This window comes from Ranitomeya variabilis, chromosome 3, assembly GCF_051348905.1.
Source record: "Ranitomeya variabilis isolate aRanVar5 chromosome 3, aRanVar5.hap1, whole genome shotgun sequence".
In the NCBI taxonomy this organism is placed as follows: domain Eukaryota; kingdom Metazoa; phylum Chordata; class Amphibia; order Anura; family Dendrobatidae; genus Ranitomeya; species Ranitomeya variabilis.
The window spans coordinates 509,520,289-509,543,594 of NC_135234.1; the positions used below are offsets into that span (position 1 = coordinate 509,520,289).

Genomic DNA, 23,306 nt, shown 5'->3' on the forward strand with positions numbered 1-23,306 from the left:
ATTACATGCTATGGAAAAAAACCTCAAACTCAAATTATGCTGCTGATATCACAGAAAATGTCATACTCTACAATAAAAGGGTGAAATCAGGGCCCCATACACAGAGTAACATCAGCTGAACCCACAGATACTGATGGGTTTGGCACATAGTTAAGAAGTATGGGGACCCCTGACAGATTGTCAGTAGAAATAAGGCTCCAGCATGTCCTATTTTGTACTACATATCTTGTCCAGCAGGAATTCTTTCAGGCAGCACAGAAATACTTGACAGAGTCAGCTCTTCTGTGTAATAATAATAATAATCTTTATTTTTATATAACGCTAACATATTCCACAGCGCTTTACAGTTTTGCACACATTATGATCACTGTCCCCATTGGGGCTCACAATCCAGATTCCCTATCAGTATGTCTTTGGAGCGTAGGAGGAGACCGGAGTACCCGGAGGAAACCCACACAAACACGGGGAGAACATACAAACTCCTTGCAGATGTTGTCCTTGGTGGGATTTGAATCCAGGACCCCAGCGCTGCAAGGCTGCAGTGCTAACCACTGAGCCACTGTGCTGCCCGTGTATGGGACAATTGGGCAAGATGGTTGATGGCCAAACTATAGTTTGGCTGACATGAATTTAAAAGTGTATGTCAAATTCATGTTCTTTAGACATACATGGCCTTAACCAGCTGTATTTTCAGTTTGTGTGTTATCCATGTGGGCAACGAAGAGCATGCTGACAATATAACGATCTATTGTCATGTCTGTCAAATTAAGGATTACTTCACCTACATTGATACAGGATCATATAAGGTTTCCTAATCATACTGCAGAGATGTCAACAACGTGATCATGCCATTTGCATTCATGTTTTAAAAAGACAAATACAAATGAATGCATGGAATTTCCAGCCTGTCTATCCCTGCACCTCCACAAAGACACAAATTATCACTGAGAGGAGAGGGGGGTGTCAAAGCACATAGCTAGGAGGGTGGGTGGGCGTCACACTGAACCCACCATGCTGTTATCTTTTTGTGAAAAACAGCACTCTGCTGCCCCCCATCAGCAGAACAATTGCACAATTGACTGACGATTAATGGAGGAGGCTGGAAGTGGTTTCCACTAAGGCCACTTAATGGAGAACAGTGAGTATATGTATATATATATATATATATATATATATATATATATATATATATATATATATATATATATATATATATATATATATATATTTAGTCACTGCAGACAGTCCCATCATCAATTAGGGATTTTAATTAGCTTAGTCACTTCCCAGCCATACCCAATATCCTCACTTTCCTATGTTAAACATGTGGTCCAACTTCAAGGAGGCTCTTAGATTGCCAGCTCTATCTCCTTGAGAGATTCTTTGTGAGAGAGGAGGGTGGTGAATGCCCTCACTGAAGATGTGTTGTGGATTTTAATGTTTTCTATGACTGGGGGTGGGGGGATACATTTCTTTTCACCTTCTTGTTACTGACATTTCTTACAACCTGTCACGTTAGGCTTTGGATCTCTGGTGCCTAATAGCAAATACAGTCCCGTGTGAAAGGTGATGCAAATCTTCACCTTTCCTACAATGAAATCCACTGTATTCGTTGTTGTGGATTTTGCTGAAGTTTTTCCACTTAGTTTTTCCCCCAGAGTTGCAATGATTACGCTTATACTGGGATATATTGGAGCACAACCCAAAATAAGTGTCAGATTTTCTTTAAACTTTAGGGTATTGCAAGTTTGTGTGGTTTTAGAGAGAGAAGAAAAGGAAAAAAATGTTCTGTTTTCATATATTCCAATACATAATAGCATTTGGATTTGATCCAGATGAGGAACAGTTTTTGTAAAATAATATTCCACTTTGAAATTAATTCTGCAGAGGGGGATCTCAGTGAGAAAATGAATATCTAAGTGTCACACTTTTAGCAGCTGTAGAGCCATTAAGTATCACCTTAAATTAAACTGCATGATGAGAGAAAATAGCAAGTGACAAAAGGATACTGTAGCTTTCCAGAGATGACAGGGCCAACATCTGCCAAGGGCTGCTTTTATCAGAGTAAGTGCTAAATAATATCTACAGCAATATGAAAAACACATAATTAACAAATTATTTATGCACAGAAAATTAATTTTCATCAGAGTAATCACCACAGCATAATCATAAGTTCTCCACTCATCAACATTGTAAATAGGCATTTCAAACTATGAAAACAAACAGTTTCCCATTCTAATGCATCATTGCTACTTAGCTTGTACATATAGGCATCACTGCTGGCAATAGACACAAAAAATAAACATTTTTCAGCTTAAATTGGTTGGACATATCCTATTCTGTAGCTTAAATCAAGAGAAGTCACCGCACACTCTATCCATAAGGTGATGCAAAAAAGGAAATTTGTTTATGTGGTCACACACAACATTCGTAGAGCAGAGAAGAGAAAAACGTATACGAGTGACTCTATTCGACGTTTCGACCGATCTCCGGTCTTATTCAATATGCCGCCTTATGCTGAGAAATGCTTGAGTGGTCCTGTGAAGTGGACGTTATGGGCAGCGCTCCAGCGCTTTGCCCCCTTAAACAGTGTCCTTAGGCTGCGTCTGCTCTCTGCTGCTGGCATGCCGCTCATATACGTTTTCCTCTTCTCTGTTCTACGAATGTTGTGTGTGACCACATTAATAAATGTCCTTTTTTGCATCACCTTATGGATAGAGTGTGTGGTGAACTCTCTTCATTTAGACTCAGGGTCTCAAGGGCCCATTCCACCAGCACCTCGCATTTGGACAGAGTGCAGGCCAATTTATTGTATCTATTCTGTAGCTTACTCATATTATAGAAATACTGAGAATCCGTATCTCATTTACATGGGGAGTTTGCAACTTTTACCCATCTTTGTGTGAAATCTTTTATGCTGAAATAAACCAATTGTCACTGCGGTAACTTACATGTTCTCAGCCTCATGCTACTCACTGTGTTTGACGCTCTGTCCCTCTCCATGTTAGGCTACCTCGCTTAGCTACCCCCCTCAAGGTGCTCTCCCAGCTCTGCTGCATCTGCCTGCTGTCTCCACCTGGTTATAGGGAGACAACTAGATCCAGCAGAAATTTAACCCTGCCATCTCCTACAGGGTTTGACTTTGCTAGCCTATCCCCTGTCAGCATGGGATATATTAAGCAACTTCTCACCCTATTCCCTGCCTGAGCTCAAGTTCCTAGTGCATTTCTCTCTCCAGCAAATCAGTTTACGTGCCATTTTGTCATCTCGTCACTCCTGTTACTGACTCGGCGGCTCGTTTACCTTTCCTTTCTGACCTCTCCGCTCTTGACTCCGCTGCTTTGTATTGTAAACCTGTACTGCCTGCCCTTATCTTGGACCGTCTGACTACATTTTTGTATTCACCCGTCTGCGCTCTACATTTCTTTTTTGGCCCGTGGGCAAGCTGCTGCAGGTGTGGGGACTGCCCTGGAGTGGCATCAGTGTCTACCTGATGCCCAAGCCTATTCTCACCACCAGAGGCACTAGTGGAAACTAAGTAGTCACTTAGTCATACCCCTGCCCTGCAGGGCAAGCCTGTCTGGTGGTGCAGTGGGTCCATACCTGGCACCATCGCACCCAAAGCACACATAATATTGGAGATAAACTTTGTTGTGGTAAAAATCAGTTGAGATGCAAAGAAAAAGACAAATGTTAACAAGGACATGTTAAGAACAAGCTAACTGAATAGTAATTTGGGAGTTTGTAATGGTCACTACTGATTTGAACCAACCCAAAGCTTAATGATGACCACATTGGAGCATGAGAACAGCTCAAATCTGAAATGCAGTCAGTGCAGCTTATCCCAGCTTCAGCTGACCAGCCAACCTTCATGAGAGCAAAACCACTGCAGAGGATAGGATTGCTCCATCAGAAGAGAGCAGATATTTATCCTTGACTGAACAGTGCATCCACCAGAAAAACAATGGATTAGCCTCTCAAGTCAGGCTAGGAGTCAAAGCACCAGAGGAAAAGTCAAAATTGTGAAAGATGAAGAAAAGTGCTAGGAAATTTATGTCTGTGTTAAAGACACTAATACAATATTTGTGAAGAGTAAGTCAGGATGCTTCAAGATTGCCAGTAGAATGCCCCAAGTGTCAGTAAATTGTCAAAAGTTTTAGGCTAAGTTCACAATTGCGTATGTGTCCACAGCGTATCATCTGCATGCGCAAACGCATGCAAAGACACATGCAAATGCATGTGTACTCAGCCTTTTTTTATCTGCATGCTCTTACGCATGACGTAAAAAAATTGCATGCATTTTTGTTGTTTATGCACATGCATACGGTATTTCCCAGTGGGCGTGGCTTATGGGTTTTCTATATATAGAGACACTGCACAGTAGAAATTTTCTCCTTTGGATGCTGCTGCTGCAAGATGGAGAGCGTGGAGAGCTTCAATATGAATCCAGATTTAGCTTTGAAATTGGCCTTTACTTTCACTGTGGCTTGAGAGGAAGAAAGGAGAAGAGAAAGATGGAGAAGACGTCGTCGTCGCTTGTGGCAACACCCCATTGTTGAACTCTGACAGAGCCGTGGAGCCTACCACTCATTGTACACAGAGCTTCATGAAAACTCGGCAAAGTTTTTGGACAACACTAAGATGTCGCAACACAGCTTCGATGATTTGCTGCAACGTGTCCGAGGATACATCAGCAGGCAGGACACCCAAATACGTACAGCAATTCCTGCTGATGAACATCTGTTGGTGACCATAAAGTACGTAATTTTGAACAACAAACATGTGTCATTACTATTATTGTTAGAAAAGCCATGAACTGATTTATTTGTTCCTTTGTCTATTTCACAGATTCCTGGCTACCGGAGAGACCTTAAGATCTATACATTTTCAGTTTCGAATTGGACTGTCCACCCTTTCTGGGATTGTTGGAGACACCTGCCATGCATTGTGTGACGTTCTGCATGCCGACTTCCTCCCCCAACCCACTGCTGAACTCAGGAGGAAAAATGCAGCAAAATTCTATGAAGTGTGTAATTTTCCTAACTGTGTGGGGGCTGTGGATGGCAAACATATTCTGATTCTGAAACCTGCAGGAAGTGGATCTGAGTACTTCAATTATAAAAAATACTTATCCATTGTTCTGATGGCAATTGCAGATGCTGAATGTCGATTTGTTACCGTTGACGTTGGATCATTTGGATAAGGAAATAACTCACAGACTTTCACAAACTCGGACATGGGACAACGATTGTATGGGAATGATTTTAATTTTCCCCCGCCACAACCTCTTCCTAATACTGAAGGACCACCAATGGCATGTTACTGTTGGTTATGAGGCCTTTCAAATGTGTGGCAACCTCCTAAAACTGTACTCAAGTTGGAATTTGAGTCACACAAAAAAGATTTTCAACTACCGACTGACAAGGACAAGAAGAACACTGTGTGTGCCTTAGGTTTGCTGGCATCTAAATGGTGCATTTTGGGCACAGCCATAAATATAAAAATGGAGACAATTGAGGAGGTTGTGAAAGCATATGTTGTTCTGCATAACTACATCCTGTCAAAAGAGCAACTCGCTTTGAACTTGAGTAAACTGTTAATACCACATTGCAGGATTACCAACATCATCCTCTGAGGACTAAAATCGAAGTTTCCCAAATGAGAGATAACTTTGCAGCCTAATTTGTTTCTGATAGTGGACATGTGTTGTGGCAAGATGAAATGGTTTAACCTGTAAATAAAATGTACCTGCAATGTTATGTACCTGCAATGTTTTCTAAACTCTAATATTAACACCTTGAATCTAACTTGTATAATAAATACTTTAACTGTTACACCCGCTCATACTTCACTCAACAATGCACACATGGTTTAATAAAGAGATAAAAAAAAAACAATGAGACCAGTATTGTGATTCAAAACAATTTTTACTAACAAAAATAAAAAATGTACAATTTTTTTTTTTTTAAAAAAAGGAAAAATGATTAATTACTTTCGGATTCTGTGGGAGGGAGCAACATGGTGGACCAGGGGGGTGTTGGGCTGTGATAGTAGGCTAGGAGTGGTTGGGGAAGTTGTTACAGGGGAAGTGTAAGACAATTGGAGGATTGGGTCAGACACATTGGGGGAAGATACATTGGGGGAAGAGGACAGATTAGGAGTGGAAAACAAGTTGGAAGGGATTGACACATTGGAAGGGAAAGAATGAAGTGAAGGTGTGGACAGACTAGAAAACACAGACACATTAGGAGGTATGGGTTGAGGGGGTGCATATAATATTTTTTTCCCGTTTTTTCTCCTCAGGGACTTGGTTTTTGCTGCTTTTTTCACTGGTGCTGTGTTGGTGTAGGAGGAGTGTGGGCTGCTGCACTCGGCATGATGTTGGAACAGGACAGCTGGGCTGCTGCACTCGGCTGCGTGGTGGTGGATGTGGATGCCTGGGCTGCTGCATTCAGCTGCATGGTGAAGCTGGGTATTCTTGGCAATGTCATAATGTCCAGCGGTGGTGGTTGTGGTAGACAAGTCCCTTGGCAAGTTGGTGCTGGCAGATTCTGCCACAGCTGCTGTCCTTTAGCTTGTTGCCCTGTAGAGAAAGAAATTTTTCCCTGCTGCTGATATCGAGACCGCTGCATGGCCTCGGTATAAGCATCCTGACAGGCCTTTATCACAAACAGCTGGAGAGCAGGACTAAGGTTTTCCATTACGCCCCGTTCTATAGTGGAAAAATAAAGTCACGCTGGTCTATTAAGGTCACCTTCCAGGCAGTCAAGGCGTTTGTGGACTCCCTGGAACAGTGTTGTTCACATGAGTGAACCCACTTTCCATCCTATCCACAACCACCTTCATCCCAGCCTGGAAGACCAAGCTTAAGTGAATAAACTCAGGCATGAATGACCTCTCCCAAGCCCTCTACTACTGCCGAGCAGTCCCAAGTAAAGTAGTGGCAGAGGGCTGGGAGAGGGGAAAACCAGAAGGACTGGCGTCCTGTTCCCCAGCCTGTGAAGCCGGCCTGGCTACTGAATCGCTGTTGGATTATTGGGATGGTGCCGATTCATTGGCTGCTCGATGAGGGGCTGCTCCAACAGAGGAAGAAAAAATTAAGTAATAGTGAAAGACAACACAAAAGATACTCCCGTTCGCTGAGCAAGTGCTGGCTTCAGAAAAGAAAGCTCTTTATGATACTTGTATTTTCTTAGTTTTCGTGCTGCACCACTACGAACCTGAATCTCTTCTCTCATGTCCTTATTGAAGCGATCCATCATCAAACGCCAACAAACTTTTACTCTCTTCTCTGTGAAGGGGGAAGAAAAAAATTGTTAAAAGACAGCACAATTTACATAAAAGCAGAGGCGGTCAAAATAGCTTTACTTACCAAAATCCTTTCTGACTTTTGGTGTTACATGATCCCAATCATCCATCAGCGATCTGGCCACTTCTTCCTAGTGTCGTCGGATCAAGACAGAGTCGGAGTGATTCTGATCACGGGGTCCCACAACGCTGCTCGCTCTTGCACAGCTTGAATCAGTAGGTCATTATCTATGTCGCGTTGTGGAACCTATAGATGAAATACAAAAAAATAATTTGTTAGTAAAAATGACAACAAATTCAATAACAACTCTAATAAAGGATACTTACACCCCATCTTGCCTCCTCAGGACCTGGAGGCAGACAACCCTGGGAAGAATCATTTCCATTTGACTGCTCCTGCTCTTCTGCAGTGTCAGGTACCTGTAAAGAAAATACATGATTTAACACAGGTCTAGCATTGACAGAGAATACATACCAATCAGTAAATCAAATGTGATTACAAAATCAGTGTCATGGGCACTTTCAGAACACCTTCAGTGGAGGACATGTTGAGCAGGCAGCAGTCAAGTGAAACACTAGAGAAAAAAAAGACAAATGTAACTTGTTAAAAGCAAAACACAATTTAGCAAAAAAAAAAATGGACAACAATACTTACATTACAGGCAGTAGTCCAAGCACACAGCAAGCAGGCACCACACAACAGGAACCGCAGCACAGCACCTGGACAGACTGAAGAACAGCACCGGAACTAATACAGCAGCACTGGGACCAAGAGAGCAGCACCAGCACCAAGACAGCAGAATTTAATCTACAAGGAATGGAAAAAAAATTACAGAGTGCAGAGATCCAAGACAGAAAGACATTTTCACATCTTCTATACTTACATATAGATGGCAGCACTGGGACCAAGACGGGACCAAGACGGAGGCACTGGGACCAAGACGGAGGCACTGAAACCAAGATGGAAGCACTGAAACCAAGACGGAGGCACCGGGATGGCAGCAACAAATAGTCTAGAAGCAACAGAAAAAAACATAAGTACAGAATGCAGTGAGAGACAGACAGACCTTTTCAAAGCTTCTATTCTTACATCCAGAGTCTTCTGCCTTCTTCCAATGTCCTGTGCCCGCATCCAGAGTCTTCTGCCTTCTTCCAATGTCCTGTGGCCGCATCAAGAGTCTTGAGAGTAATGAACTTCCTGTCTCCAGGACCTCTATTATACAGCTGGCAATTTTTAGGTGGTTACATCATTGCCAGAATTAGTCAGACGTACGCATGCATATCGAACGCAAGCGTACTCATGTCCTTACACAACAATGCTTTCCCATAGACAGTAATGCGTTTTTTTGCACAATCATCCACAATCGTACGTATGCGGATGATTGAGCAATATTTGCTGCCTCAAAAAAATGCAACATGTTGCGTTCGCCGGACACCTCCAAACGACGCATGTTGACACATCCACAAGCGAACGCATGCAAAAACATGTCACTGTGTACACAATGTTAAAGATATGTACGCATGACGCATGCAGATCATGCGCTGCGCACACAGACGCAAATGTGAACCCGGCCGTAGCCATTCATTGAAAATAACAGTTGTCCACCTCTGTTCAAGTAGACTTTTTTTCTCCTTATGAATTCCAGAAATTTGGAGGCAACAAGCTTATTGCTTCAGCATTATATAAAATATGGAGAATGGACCCTCAAACCAATAAGCATGTCTACAAGCCCCAATCTCTGTTTAACCAACAAGTAAAGTAGCACTTTGTAGTAGAGATGAGTGAACATTTCAAGGTTCAGTTTTAATCAGCGAACATCCTAATGTTAGCACATCATGTATGCTGAACGGTTCGACAAACAAATCTGAACCACATTGACTTCAGTGAGAGGCAAAACCAAATGCATAGACAACATCTTTATTGGGGCCAAAAAGCTGCCAAAACAGCTAACATTAGGGGCAGACACCAGGAAATTGGCATCAATTGATTCATCAATTGCACTATAAATAATTAGAAAAAAAAATTAACATGGATGTGACGTGGCCAGGGTGGTAGTCATGGCGAGGGCCTACTGTTAATTCACACCCTTGATCTCCTTGGCTCTGCAGTCACAATACCTCTGTGCCCACTTTCCTGTTCCGGTTCTTCATTGGGAGATGAAAAAAGTTCCAGTGTCCAAATCTGATCTGATCTGTAGGCCCCGGATTCTTCAAAGGATACCGTTGAAAGTAGTGGTGGCCAACCGCATTTTGCTTTTCCCAAACATCTTCTGCTTTTCCATACTGTGTGGCCCTCTGGCCTATTCTGCCTCCTTCTAAATGACTCTCCAGCACTAACTTGATGTTGCAACATAATACACTGCTTTCTACAGCTAAGACTAAAGGCCCCATCTCACATAGCGAGATCGCTAGCGAGATCGCTGCTGAGTCACAAGTTTGAGTCGCAACCTCAGTAGCGATCTCGCTATGTTTGACACGTACCAGCGACCCGGCCCCTGCTGTGAGATCGCTGGTCATGTCGGAATGGCCTGGACCTTTTTTTGGTCGTTGAGGTCCCGCTGACATCGCTGAATCGGTGTGTGTGACACGGATTCAGCGATGTCTTCACTGGTAACCAGGGTAAACATCGGGTTACTAAGCGCAGGGCCGCGCTTAGTAACCCGATGTTTACCCTGGTTACCATCGTAAATGTAAAAAAAAAAAAAAAACAGTACATACTCACATTCCGGTGTCCGTCAGGTCTCTTGCCGTCCGCTTCCCGCACTGACTGACTGCCGGCTGGAAAGTGAAAGTACAGCACAGCGGTGACGTCACCGCTCTGCTGTTAGGGCCGGCGCTCAGTCAGTGCAGGAAGCGGACGCCGGGGGACGCAAAGGTGAGTATGTAATGTTTGTTATTTTACATTTTACACTGGTAACCAGGGTGAACATCGGGTTACTAAGCGCGGCCCTGCGCTTAGTAACCCGATGTTTACCCTGGTTACCAGGGGACTTCGGCATCGTTGGTCGCTGGAGAGCCGTCTGTGTGACAGCTCTCCAGCGACCACACAGCGACGCTGCAGCGATCGGCATCGTTGTCTGTATCGCTGCAGCGTCGCTATGTGTGACGGGGCCTTAACTGACTGAAAATCAGGAAGTCTTCGCTTTAAAAACTTACCCTCTCCTGCCACACTCAAATTGTTCATAGAATAATTGAACAGTTTCATAACCGCGCTACACATTTCCTCTCTATTGTGTCCCCAACTGAACTACCTAGAATCCTTATCTATATCAAATGCTAATCATACACCTTTTTTATGTCAGATTCAACAAAGATTATGCATTTACATCAATTAGGCACTTTGGTGCCTATAAAGTTTCACACAACACAAAAAGAATGTTATTTTCATAAGCCCAGATTATAAATAGTTTATTTTAAAACAAGGGAGAAGCACGATACCATTCAGGTCACCCTCTTACTTAGGTTCCCCTTTATGTTTGATATGCAGCCAGGCAAAACAGACAGCTGCGGGCTACAACCCTCAGCTGTCAGCGTTAGCAAGGCTGGTTATCAAGAATAGAGGGGTCCTCATGCTTTTTTAGCATAAAAAAGGCATGGAGTCTCCCCATTTTTGACAACCAGCCAAGCTAAAGCTGACAGTTGAGGGCTGGTATTCTCAGGCTGGTAAGGAGTCATGGATTAATTTAGATTCATTAAAGGAGACAGTGTCATTCTTTCAATGAAAGGACTTCATACTTGCGGTGTGCTTATTTTCAATATAACTATAGTATTAGTAATGGATAGGCGTCTTATAAATGCCTGTGGGCCGCTATTTTTAGGCTCGGAGAGGTCAATATCCATTGCCCCTTACCAGCCTGAAAATACCAGCCCCCAGCTGTATGCTTTAGGGGGGACATCATGCCAGTTTTTCTTAATTACTTATTTAAATAATTAAAAAACACGATGTGGGGGCTCTCTCTTCTTGATGCCTTGCTGAAGCTGACAGCTGAGGGCTGCAGCCTGCAGCTGTCAGCTGTCAGCTTTGCCTGGCTGGTTATCAAAAAAGCAGAGGAAAACCATGAATTTTTTTAAAATTATTCATTTATATTGCAGGCGGTGGCTGATGAATACTCCCCATCAGCCGCTGCCTGCTTTTGCTGTTAACGGTTGAATACAATTTTCAACATTGTCCCCTTCTAGCACTGACTGCAGTACCTGCAGTGGACAGTGATGTGAGCTTTCTTCAGCACCTGGCAAGCAGTACCGCTGATTTCCAGGTGCCGATCCATGTCACATTGATGACATAGGGATGTCATCAGTGTGTCATCAGTGTGCATGTGTGGGACATTTTGCCACCTGTGATGCTACTGGAAACACTGATGTCTGAAAAAGCCCTTAGGGTATGTGTCCACGTTCAGGATTGCATCAGGATTTGGTCAGGATTTTTCATCAGTATTTGTAAGCCAAAACCAGGAGTGGGTGATAAATGCTTAAGTGGTGCATATGTTTCTATTATACTTTTCCTCTAATTGTTCCACTCCTGGTTTTGGCTTACAAATACTGATGGAAAATCCTGACCAAATCCTGATGCAATCCTGAATGTGGACACATACCCTTAGTGAACTCAATGATTTATCAAACTTTGGTGTACTTTGTGCGACGTTCGTGACGAACTTTAGATTGGTGAACATTTTCTAAACAAATTCGCTCATCTCTACTCAATAGCGCTAAAACATGCAAATTTTAAATATATAAAATTTGAATTGCCTTGCTGGGCTTATCGGACCTTTCCTGGCACCTGCACACTGCAGTACATTGCTCTGCCCTCAACAGGGCAGATAAAGTACACCTGTGCATGAGCTGCAACAGGAAACAAGGAAGAGAAAGTCATCGCATGAAGATGGTAGGCACCGGACCCAGACTGCGATGTCCATTGGACTGGACCGTCCCCCCAGGTGAGTATAATATAACTTGTTTTTCTTATCTTTCAGGTTACATTGGGGCTTATCTACAGCATTACAGAATGCTGTAGATAAGCCCCTGATGGTGGTTGCTAAAGCTTACATATATACGAAAAAGTAGGTGACAGATTCCCTTTAATGGATCTGAACTGCAATATCAGACCTGGCACATGTAACAGAGCAGCTCTGTTTCTAGAAGAAAAAAAACCTGACTGATGAGAAGTGAAGCATATGCCCATCAGTTGTTTTCCCAATTGTTGCACAGAGATTAGGAAAATGCTGCAAAATAATACTAAGCATTCACCATTAATTATTTTGCTATGATTTTACTGAAATTCTTTCTAGGAAGTAAGGTTTGCAGTAAATAAAAGACCTTTGAGAATGGCGTTCATTTAAATGACTTTCAAGAAAATGCAAAATTGGAATGTTAGGACAGATGCCTAAAACCTCACAGGAAACATTTAAGAGAAAAGCAATCCAGTACCATTACACCAGGAGACTAGGGCAGATGAACTGTCAGCTGTAATTTCAAATCCACAGTCTCAAACTGCACAGAGGTGCTTTAGGCCATGAGTAATGTTTGTAGATGAGATACTCACCGAGCAGGCAACTACAATGATGAAGAGTCCAGTAATCTTTAGATTTTTCAAGAAACACCTTAGAGGGGACAGTAAATACACAGTATGGAAATTGTCAGTAATTGGAGAGCAAATAGTGATGACACCAATACTTGTATTTTTACAAACAAAATAGAATATAGGCCATTATACCACTAAATAAAGCAATAGCTTAATCAATGCATTTAGCCACACATCTAGGAAAATTCACACTACATGAAAACATATTAAACATATATAGGCTAACATTAATCATGATATATACATGGGGATTCAATAAGACTAAGAGGAGAAAACCCCCATTAAGAAATATTGCAATCATTAAATACTTTAATCCCTAGCCTTTTTCAACCTTCATGACCAGGCCAAATTTTACAATTTTGAACAGCGTCACTTAAAAAGAGGTAGTAACGCTGGAATGATTCAACAGATTCTCCTGATTCGGAGTTTGTTTTTTTGTGACATATTGCACTTCATGATAGTGTAACAATTTCTTCAATAGGACTTGGGTTTGTGAAAAAAATTAGAAATTTGGCAAAAATTTGGAAAATTTAGCAAATTTTCAAACTAAATTTTTATGCCCTTAAATCAGATATACAGTTATATGAAAAAGTTTGTGCACCCCTATTAATCTTAAGCTTAACCCCTTCCCGACATGTGACGGTATAGTACGTCACATGTCGGGACCCCCGCTTTGATGTGCGCTCCGGCGGTGAGCGCACATCAAAGTCGCGACATGTCAGCTGTTTTTTACAGCTGACATGTGCGCGCAATAGCGGCGGGTGAAATCGCGATCACCCGCCGCTATTAACTAGTTAAATGCCGCTGTCAAGCGCAGACAGCGGCATTTAACTACCGCATCCGGCCGTGCGGCCGGATATGAGCGCATCGCCGACCCCCGTCACATGATCGGGGGTCGGCGATGTGTCAGGAAGGTAACCATAGAGGTCCTTGAGACCTCTATGGTTACTGATTGCCGGTGGCTGTGAGCGCCACCCTGTGGTCGGCGCTCACAGCACACCTGCAAATCTGCTGTGTAGCAGCGATCTTATGATCACTGCTGCATAGCAGAGCCGATCGGGCTGTGCCTGCTTCTAGCCTCCCATGGAGGCTATAGAAGCATGGCAAAAGTAAAAAAAAAAAGTTTTTAAAAATGTGAAAAAAATAAAAAAAATATAAAAGTTTAAATCACCCCCCTTTCGCCCCAATCAAAATAAATCAATAAAAAAAAACCCCAACCTTCACATATTTGGTATCGCCGCGTTCAGAATCGCCCGATCTATCAATAAAAAAAAAGCATTAACCTGATCGCTAAATGGCGTAATGAGAAAAAAATTCGAAACGCCAGATTTACGTTTTTTTGGTCGCCACGACATTGCATTAAAATGCAATAACGGGCGATCAAAAGAACGTATCTACACCAAAATGCTATCATTAAAAACGCCAGCTCGGCACGCAAAAAATAAGCCCTCACCTGACCCCAGATCACGAAAAATGGAGACGCTACGAGTATCGGAAAATGGCGCAATTTTGTTTTGTTTTGTTTTTTGCAAAGTTTGGAATTTTTTTTCACCACTTAGGTGAAAAATAACCTAGTCATGTTAGGTGTCTATAAACTCGTAGTGACCTGGAGAATCATAATGGCAGGTCAGTTTTAGCATTTAGTGAACCTAGCAAAATAGGCAAGCAAAAAACAAGTGTGGGATTGCACTTTTTTTGCAATTTCACTGCACTTGGAATTTTTTTCCCGTTTTCTAGTACACGACATGCTAAAACCAATGATGTCGTTCAAAAGTACAACTCGTCCCGCAAAAAATAAGCCCTCACATGACCAAATTGACGGAAAAATAAAAAAGTTATGGCTCTGGGAAGGAGGGTAGCGAAAAACGAAAATGGAAAAACGGAAAAAGCTCCGGGGGTGAAGGGGTTAATGTTTTATAAAACATTTTTTTTTTCAACAGCTATTTCAGTTTCATATATCTAATAACTGTTGGACACCGTAATGTTTCTGCCTTGAAATGAGGCTTATTGTACTAACAGAAAATGTGCAATCAGCATTCAAACAAAATTTGACAGGTGCATAAGTATGGGCACCTCACCAGAAAAGTGACATTAATATTTAGTAGATCCTCCTTTTACAAAAATAACAGCCTCTAGTCGCTTCCTGTAGCTTTTAATGAGTTCCTGGATCCTGGATGAACGTATTTTTGACCATTCCTCTTTACAAAACAATTCCAGTTCAGTTAAGTTTGATGGTCGCCGAGCATGGACAGCCCTCTTCAAATGATCCCACAGATGTTCAATCATATTCAGGTCTGGGTACTGGGGACAGTGTAATTGTTCCTCTGCATGAATGCCTGAGTAGATTTGGAGCGGTGTTTTGAATCATTGTCTTGCTGAAAGATCCATCCCCTGCGTAACTTCAACTTTGTCACTGATTCATGAACATTATTGTCAAGAAGCTGCTGATACTGAGAGGAATCCATGCGTCCCTCAACTTTAACAAGATTCCCGGTGCCGGCATTGGCCACACAGCCCCAAAGTATGATGGAACCTCCACCAAATTTTACTGTGGCAGCAAGTGTTTTTCTTGGAATACTGTGTTTTCTTGCTGCCATGCGTAACGCCTTTTTGTATGACCAAACAACTAAATCTTGGTTTCATCAGTCCACAAGACCTTCTTCCAAAAATAAATTGGCTTCTCCAAATGTGCTTTTGCATACCTCAGCCGACTCGGTTTGTGGCGTGCTTGCAGAAACGACTTCTTTCGCATCACTCTCCCATACAGCTTCTCCTTGTGCAAAGTGCATTGTATAGTTGACCGATGCACAGTGACACCATCTGCAGCAAGTTGATGCTGCAGCTCTCTGGAGGGGGTCTGAGGATCGTCCTTAACTGATCTCACCATTCTTCTTCTCTGCCTTTCTGATGTTTTTCTTGGCCTGACACTTCTGGCCTTAACAAGAACTGTACCTGTGTTCTTCCATTTCCTTACTATGTTCCTCACAGTGGAAATAGACAGGTTAAATCTCTAAGACAGCTTTTTGTATCCCTCCCCTGAACAACTATGTTGAAAAATCTTTGTTTTCAGATCATTTGACAGTTGTTTTGAGGAGCCCATGATGCCACTCTTCAGAGGAGATTCAAACAGGAGAACAACTTGCAAGTGGCCACTTTAAGTAGCTTTTCTCATGATTGCATACACCTGGCTATGAAGTTCAAAGCTCAATGAGGTTACAAAACCCAAAAAAGTGCTATAGTAAGTCAGTAAAAAGTAGGTAGGAGTATTTAAAACAAGAAAATGATAAGGGTGCCCATACTTATGCACCTGTCAAATTTTGTTTGAATGCAGATTGCACATTTTCTGTTAGTACAATAAACCTCATTTCAGGCAGAAACATTACTGTGTCCAACAGTTATTAGATATATGAAACTGAAATAGCTGTTGCAAAAAAAACAATTTTTATAAAACATTAAGCTTAAGATTAATAGGGGTGCCCAAACTTTTTCATATAACTGTAGGTCACACAAAATAGTTTATAAATAAAATTTTTCACATGTCTACTTTAGGCTAGTTTCACACTAGCGTTTACCTGATCTGCGGCGGGCTGCGGACTTCCTCCATGAAGCCCCGCCCCCGCCGCACCTCCGCCGCTAGCTCCGCCTACTTCTGCATGCGGCCTGTGTACCTATATTTAACATTAGCTACGCAGGTCGTGCTGCAGTATGCGGATGGTGCCGCATGCGTCATTTTGACGATGCGGAAAACAAAAATGCTACATGGCTGCGTCTGCACTGGTCGCCGCATCGTCAAAACGACGCATGTGGCACCATCCACATACTGCGGCACGACCTGCGTACCTAATGTTAAATATAGGTATACAGGCCGCATGTAGAAGTAAGCAGAGCTAGCGGCGGAGGTGGGGCGGGGCTTCACGGAGGAAGTCCGCAGCCCCCCGCAGATCAGGTAAACGCTAGTGTGAAACTAGCCTTACATCAGAATTTAACCCCTTTCTGGCTGACAGCCCCTCTGCCTTTGGATCGGAGACTCTGCGGCATGACGTGGGGTCCCGATCGCTGCCCTGGAGAGCCAATGTAGTCATGACAACATCTGGGTCTCCAGAGCTTAGAGACTTCCTGTAATGCGCCAGTGCATGCCAGAAAGTCTGTAAGGACAGTGTACAGAAGCTGCAGGGCTGACAGCTTCTATAGCATGCAGATCTGCTTGCTATAGAAGCAATCAGCCTGCACAAAATGGGTTCCCAGAATAGGACAAAATGTAAAAGAAAGAAAGAATTTAAATTTGTTTTTAATATTATTATTATTATTATTAATAATAATCATAATAGTAAAAATATTTTAAAAATCAATATTTATTCCATCAATAAATAAATATTTAAATAAAAAAATCTAAACAATAAAAGTGCACATTTAGCATCTCCATGTCCGTAACGACCAGACCTATAAAACGCTCCCACTAGTTAACCCCTTTAGTTAACACCATTAAAAAAAAACAAGGCAAAGCAACAATGCTTTATCATCATACAGCCGAACAAAAAGTGGAATAAAACGTGATCAAAAAGACAGATATAAGTAAACATGGTACCACTGAAAACGTCATCTTGTCCTACAAAAAACAAGCCGCCATATAGCTCCATAACCGGGAAAATAAAAAAAGTTGCAGCTCTCAGAATAAAGCGATGCAAGAATAATAATTTTTTTATATAAAATAGTTTCTATTGTATAAAAGCGTCAAAACATAAAAAAAAGATATAAACGAGGTATTGCTATCATCGTACTGACCCGAAGAATAAAACTGCTTTATCAATTTTTCCACACGCGGAATGGTATAAACGCACCCCCAAAAGAAATTCATGAATTGCTGTTTTTTGTTCATTCTGCCTCACAAAAATCGACATAAAAAGCAATCAAAAAAATGTCATGTGCCCGAAAATGGTACCAATAAAAACATCAACTCGCCCCGCAAAAACATAAGACCTCACATGACTGTGGGGCCAAAATATGAAAAAATGATAGCTCTCAAAATGGTTACGCAAAAACTATTTTTTGCAATAAAAAGCGTATTTTAGCGTGTGACAGATGCCAAACATAATAACCCACTATAAAAACCATCTATAAATAGAAAATCAAACCCCCCTTTATCACCTCCTTAGTTAGTGAAAAATAATAAAATAAAAGAAATGTATTTATTTCCATTTTCCCATTAGGCTTACGGCCGGGGCCAAACTTTGGCTTACGGCCGGGGCCAAACTTATGGTTGGGGCTAAAGTTAATTATTATGATTACGGTTAGGATTAGAGTTAGGGTTGCGATTATGGTTAGAGCTGTGTTAGGGTTAGGTTTGTGGTTAGGGTTAGGGTTTGGATCAGGGTTAGGGGAGTGTTATAATTGGGGGGGGTTTCCACTGTTTAGGCACATTAGGGGCTCTCCAAATGCGACATGGCGTCTGATCTCAATTTCAGCGAATTCTGCATTAAAAAAGTCAAACGCTGCTCATTCCCTTCTGAGCTCAGCCATGCGCCCAAACAGTGATATACCCCCACATATGGGGTATCAGCATACTCAGGACAAATTGCACAACAACATTTGGGGTCCAATTTCTCCTGTTACCCTTGGGAAAATAAAAACAAATTGGGGACTAAAAGATCATGTTTGTGGAAAAAATATGATTATTTTATTTTCACACATGGGGGTTCAAAGTTCTCACCACACATCTAGATAAGTTCCTTGGGAGTGCAGTTTTCAAAATGGGGTCACTTGTGGGGGGGGTTTCCACTTTTTAGGCACATCAGGGGCTCTCCAAATGCAGCATGACGACCGCAGACCATTCCATCAAGATCTGCATTCCAAAATGTCACTTCTTACCTTCCGAGCCCCGAAGTGTGCCCATACAGTAGTTTCCTCCCACATATGGGGTATCCGCATACTCACACCCGAGCGCTATAAACTTTTGTGAAATACCTGGGAGATCAAAGTTCTTACCACACATCTAGATAAGTTCCTTGGGGGAAGTAGTTTCCAAAATGGGGTCACTTGTGGGGGGCTTCCACTGTTTTGGCACATCAGGGGCTCTCCAAACGCCACATGATGCCCGCAGACAATTCCATCAAAGTATGCATTCCAAAATGTCACTACTTCCGTTCTGAGCCCCGATGGGTGCCTATACAGTAGTTTTCTCCCACATATGGGGTATCAGCGTGCTCAGGACAAATTGCACAATAACTTTTGAGGTCTGTTACACTTGGGAAAACTAAAATTGGGGGTGAAAAGATCATTTTTGTGGAAAAAAAATATTTTTTTAATTTTACAGCTCTACGTTATAAACTTCTGTGAAGCCCTTAGAGGTTCAAAGTTCTCACCACACATCTAGATAAGTTGTTTGGGGGTCTAGTTTCAAAAATGTTTTCACTTCTTGGGGGTTTCCACCGTTTAGGCACATCAGGGGCTCTCCAAACGTGACATGGCGTCCGATCTCAATTCCAGCCAATTTTGCATTGAAAAAGTCAAACTGCACGCGTTCCCTTCCAAGCTCTGCGATATGCCCAAACAGTGATTCCCCCCACATATTGGGTATCAACGTACTCACGAAAAAATTCACAATAACTTTTGGGGTCCAATTTCTCCTGTTACCCTTGGGAAAATAAAAAAATGTGGCTCTGAAGTAATTTTTTTGTGAAAAAAAGTTAAATGTTAATTTTTTTTTATAAACATTTCAAAAACTCCTGTGACGCACCAGAAGAGTTAATAAACTTCTTGAATCTGGTTTTGTGCACCTTGAGGGGTGCAGTTTTTAGAAAGGTGTCAGTTTTAGGTATTTTCTATCATATAGACCCCTCAAAGTGACTTCAAATGTGATGTGGTCCCCAAAAAAATGGTGTAAGAATGAGAATTCGCTGGTCAACTTTTAACCCTTATAACACCCTAAAAAAAAAAAAAATTGGTTCCAAAATGATGAGAATGTAAAGTAGCCATGTGAGAAATGTGAAAAATGTTACCTATTATGTATTTTGTGTGACATATCTGTGTGATTTAAGGGCATGAAGATTCAAAGTTGGAAAATTGTGAAATTTTCTATATTTTCTCAAAATTTCCATTTCTTTCACAAATAAATGCAGGTAATATCAAATACATTTTACCATAATCATGAAGTACAATATGTCTTAAGAGAAGACTGTCAGAATCACCGGTATCCATTGAAGCATTCCAGAGTTATAGCCTCATAGTGGTCATAATTGTAAAAATTGGCCTGGTCATTAACATGCAAACCAGCTTTGGGGGTAAAGGGGTTAATGAAAAATCACTAAACAGTTTCCCATCTTTATTGTACAGCTAACCCATGCAACGCCCTCAATCTCCTGTAATAAAAATAAAATAATAAAACAACACAAATGCTCCCTGTTCCAACGTAATCCATTGAATAACGAGTGTCCCACTATGATCTCCCCTATAGAACTGTCACATCAAGAGATGTGACCGGTCTACAGGGCCTCCAGTGACACACTGACAGGAGACAATGGCTCCTGCAGTGTTATCACTGAGGGCTCACTGGAGTTTGTGCTCTCACTTTACGGCACTGCTGCGTGATAATTTTCCCATGCAGCGGTGCCACAAATGACAGCTTTAACTCCAGTGACCTCTGATGGTGGAGTGATCCACTGCAGGAGGATACCTGCCACCATTGTATCACTGGAGGCCCCTGGAGAAAGGTCACATCTGCCGATGTTAAATGGATAATTTAATGGATACGTTATTAAATGGATTACGTCAGAACAGGTAGTATACTGTTATACTGATATATATATATATATATATATATATATATATATATTTACAGGTGATTGAGGGCATTGGGGATTAGCTTTAGTTTTGTTTGTTTTTTCACTGTCCCATTTTGGGGAAATTATTATTACATGGTTCCCAGTTTATTCCCATTTCCCTTTAAAAACTTCCCCTTTAATTTGGACACCCAGGGCCAAGGACCGGGTCATCTCTGCCATGACAACCCCTTTAAGGACCACTTGACACAGTACTGAGTATCCCCAAGGGCCTGGCGGGTGCTCCACATGCCTCTTCATTACGTTAAACACATGCCTACCAGGAAACTGTCACCCCCTGTTAAAAAAAAAAAGAGGATGACAATAAGGGTCGTGAGGAGGGGGATGTGGTTTGGGGGATTCTTTGCCCTTCTTGTGCTTCTGGTCCCCATGGGGTTTCTGTGCATCGGACTTTGCGATGATCTGCCTCACTGACCCTGCATCTCGCTATAGTGGAAAGCCTCCTTAAGCTCCCGCTGTGTCTACACTGTCCCCTGTATTCCCCTCTCTCAGTATCCAAAGTGTACCTTTCAGAGGAAGAAATATATGTCAAACTTAACATTTCCACTCCAAAATTGTAGGCTGATGGGGCCCAGTCAAGGAAGAGCGGGGATACAATTTTCTTGCCTAGTAGGGTGCAAACCTCTGTGGCAAGGATGGACAACATCTGAGCCATCTAGGGTTCTCCGCAGTGATTTTTTTCCCCTTGTTTACCCTGTTAACCATCCACATGTGGAAGTATATTAATATCACATATTATGGTTATAACATTTGTTTCTATTTCTACACAAATCTTTTAATGCATACCCATAAAATTTAATGATTTTAATATTTCTTACAGAGGGGATTTTTGAGAGGAGATATCCATTTCACCCATTTAAAAGTCTGAAGAATACAATGAGTAGATTTGCTAATCATGTTAATAAAAAAATTAAAAGACACGATCAATAAAAGGATAACTGGCCAATGTAAAAGAAGAATAGGATCAGTGATGATCTTCAGTTACTCAGAAAAAGATAAAATCATAATTGGTCAGTAGTAGTGTTGAGCGATACCTTCCGATATTTGAAAGTATCGGTTTGTATCGGCAGATATCCGAAAAATATCGGATATCGCCGATACCCGATACCAATACAAGTCAATGGGACACATATCGGAAGTGATCCTGGATGGTTCCCAGGGTCTGAAGGAGAGGAAACTCTCCTTCAGGCCCTGGGATCCATATTCATGTGTAAAATAAAGAATAAAAATAAAAAATAGGGATATACTCACCCTCTGACGCGCCCTGGTTGTAACCGCTGCAATCGGCAGCCTCCGCTCCTAAGAATGAGCGAGTGAAGGACCTTTATTCTTTATTTTACACGTGAATATGCATTCCGATCCCGATTCCCGATATTGCAAAAATATCGGAACTCGGTATCGGAATTCCGATACCGCAAATATCGGCCGATACCCGATACTTGCAGTATCGGAATGCTCAACACTAGTCAGTAGACGTTCTGTTTTATTGGTTCAGTTTAAATCAAGTTTTTGTTAAATCAAGTATATCAACTTAATAGCTTTCGTGGATGTTTTTCACCTACTGTATAATTAAAATTGATAAACATATTATTTCATTGGCTTATTACTAGTGATGAGCGAATGTGCTTACCACTACGCATTACTCGCCCGAGTATCACTATGCTCGGTGTACTCGGTGAGCACCGAGCATTATTCAGCGGTAACTGGTGTCTCCACCCTGCAATTTTGGCAGACTTTAGAGACCCAATCACGCTGCAGGAATTGTCTGCCAGGCCATGAAACGCCGCTGCCATCTTTGTTGTGGTCGTGCAGTGATTGACTTGGCCGCACAGCATCATCCTGAGTATAAGAGACCTGGCGCCGCCCTGCTCACCACATTCTGCTCTGTATTCAGCAAAAGTAGGGAGAGCTGCTGCCGAGATATGGTCAGAATTGTGGCTTTTACAGTTAGGGTAGGTCTGCAACTGTTAAATCCACAACTCCTGATAAACCAACAGTCCTTTTTAGGGCTAATTCGTGGGTCCGGATATTGCAGCGCTAGGTAGGCAGGGCACGGCATATACACATCAGTGCAAGGCCTGCAGGCACTGTATGTGCATATATTGCTCCCACTGCATCCCTCCCAAAGCTCTATAACTGTCTGCTGCAGCTTCTTTACTATATACCTAGTATATATATTTTTCCCCTAAAATTCACTCCCCCACAAAAAAAATATACAGTGTGTTCTGTCAGACTGAGGCCTGTTTAAAAATCATAGTTTGTCAGGCATACGTAGCACAGGTGGTGTGCTAGCCTTGCGCCACTGTTTTTTTGTGTGTGTGTGTTTTAAATTCACCAAAAAAGGCCTCACATCCATGTGCTCCAAGTTTGGGCATTTTAGGCTGTTTTGCCACTGTCTAATAATATACAGCACTATTTTGCATTAAAAAAAAAAATTGGTATTTCGTGACAGGCCTCATATCTGCGTGCTCCAAGTTTGGGCATTGTAGGCAGTTTTGCCACTGTTTTGCTGTCTGTTACTCTACTTATATACAGCACTATTTTGCATAAGTTAAATTCACGAAAAAGCCCCCAAAAATAAAATA

General features: G+C 41.9%; 1 protein-coding gene across 4 annotated transcripts in view; it reads right to left on the reverse strand.

Annotated features, from left to right (window-relative positions):
• The window catches only part of OCA2 (OCA2 melanosomal transmembrane protein), a 685,962-nt gene that overhangs the window by 326,093 nt on the left and 336,563 nt on the right, over positions 1-23,306 (reverse strand). For all 4 annotated transcript variants that reach the window (XM_077296885.1, XM_077296884.1, XM_077296887.1 and 1 more), the window contains 2 exons: positions 12,848-12,905; positions 2,010-2,082 (listed from right to left, as the gene is read on the reverse strand). In XM_077296885.1, coding sequence (XP_077153000.1) covers positions 2,010-2,082; positions 12,848-12,905 — 131 coding nt within the window. The remainder of the gene's footprint in view (positions 1-2,009; positions 2,083-12,847; positions 12,906-23,306) is intronic.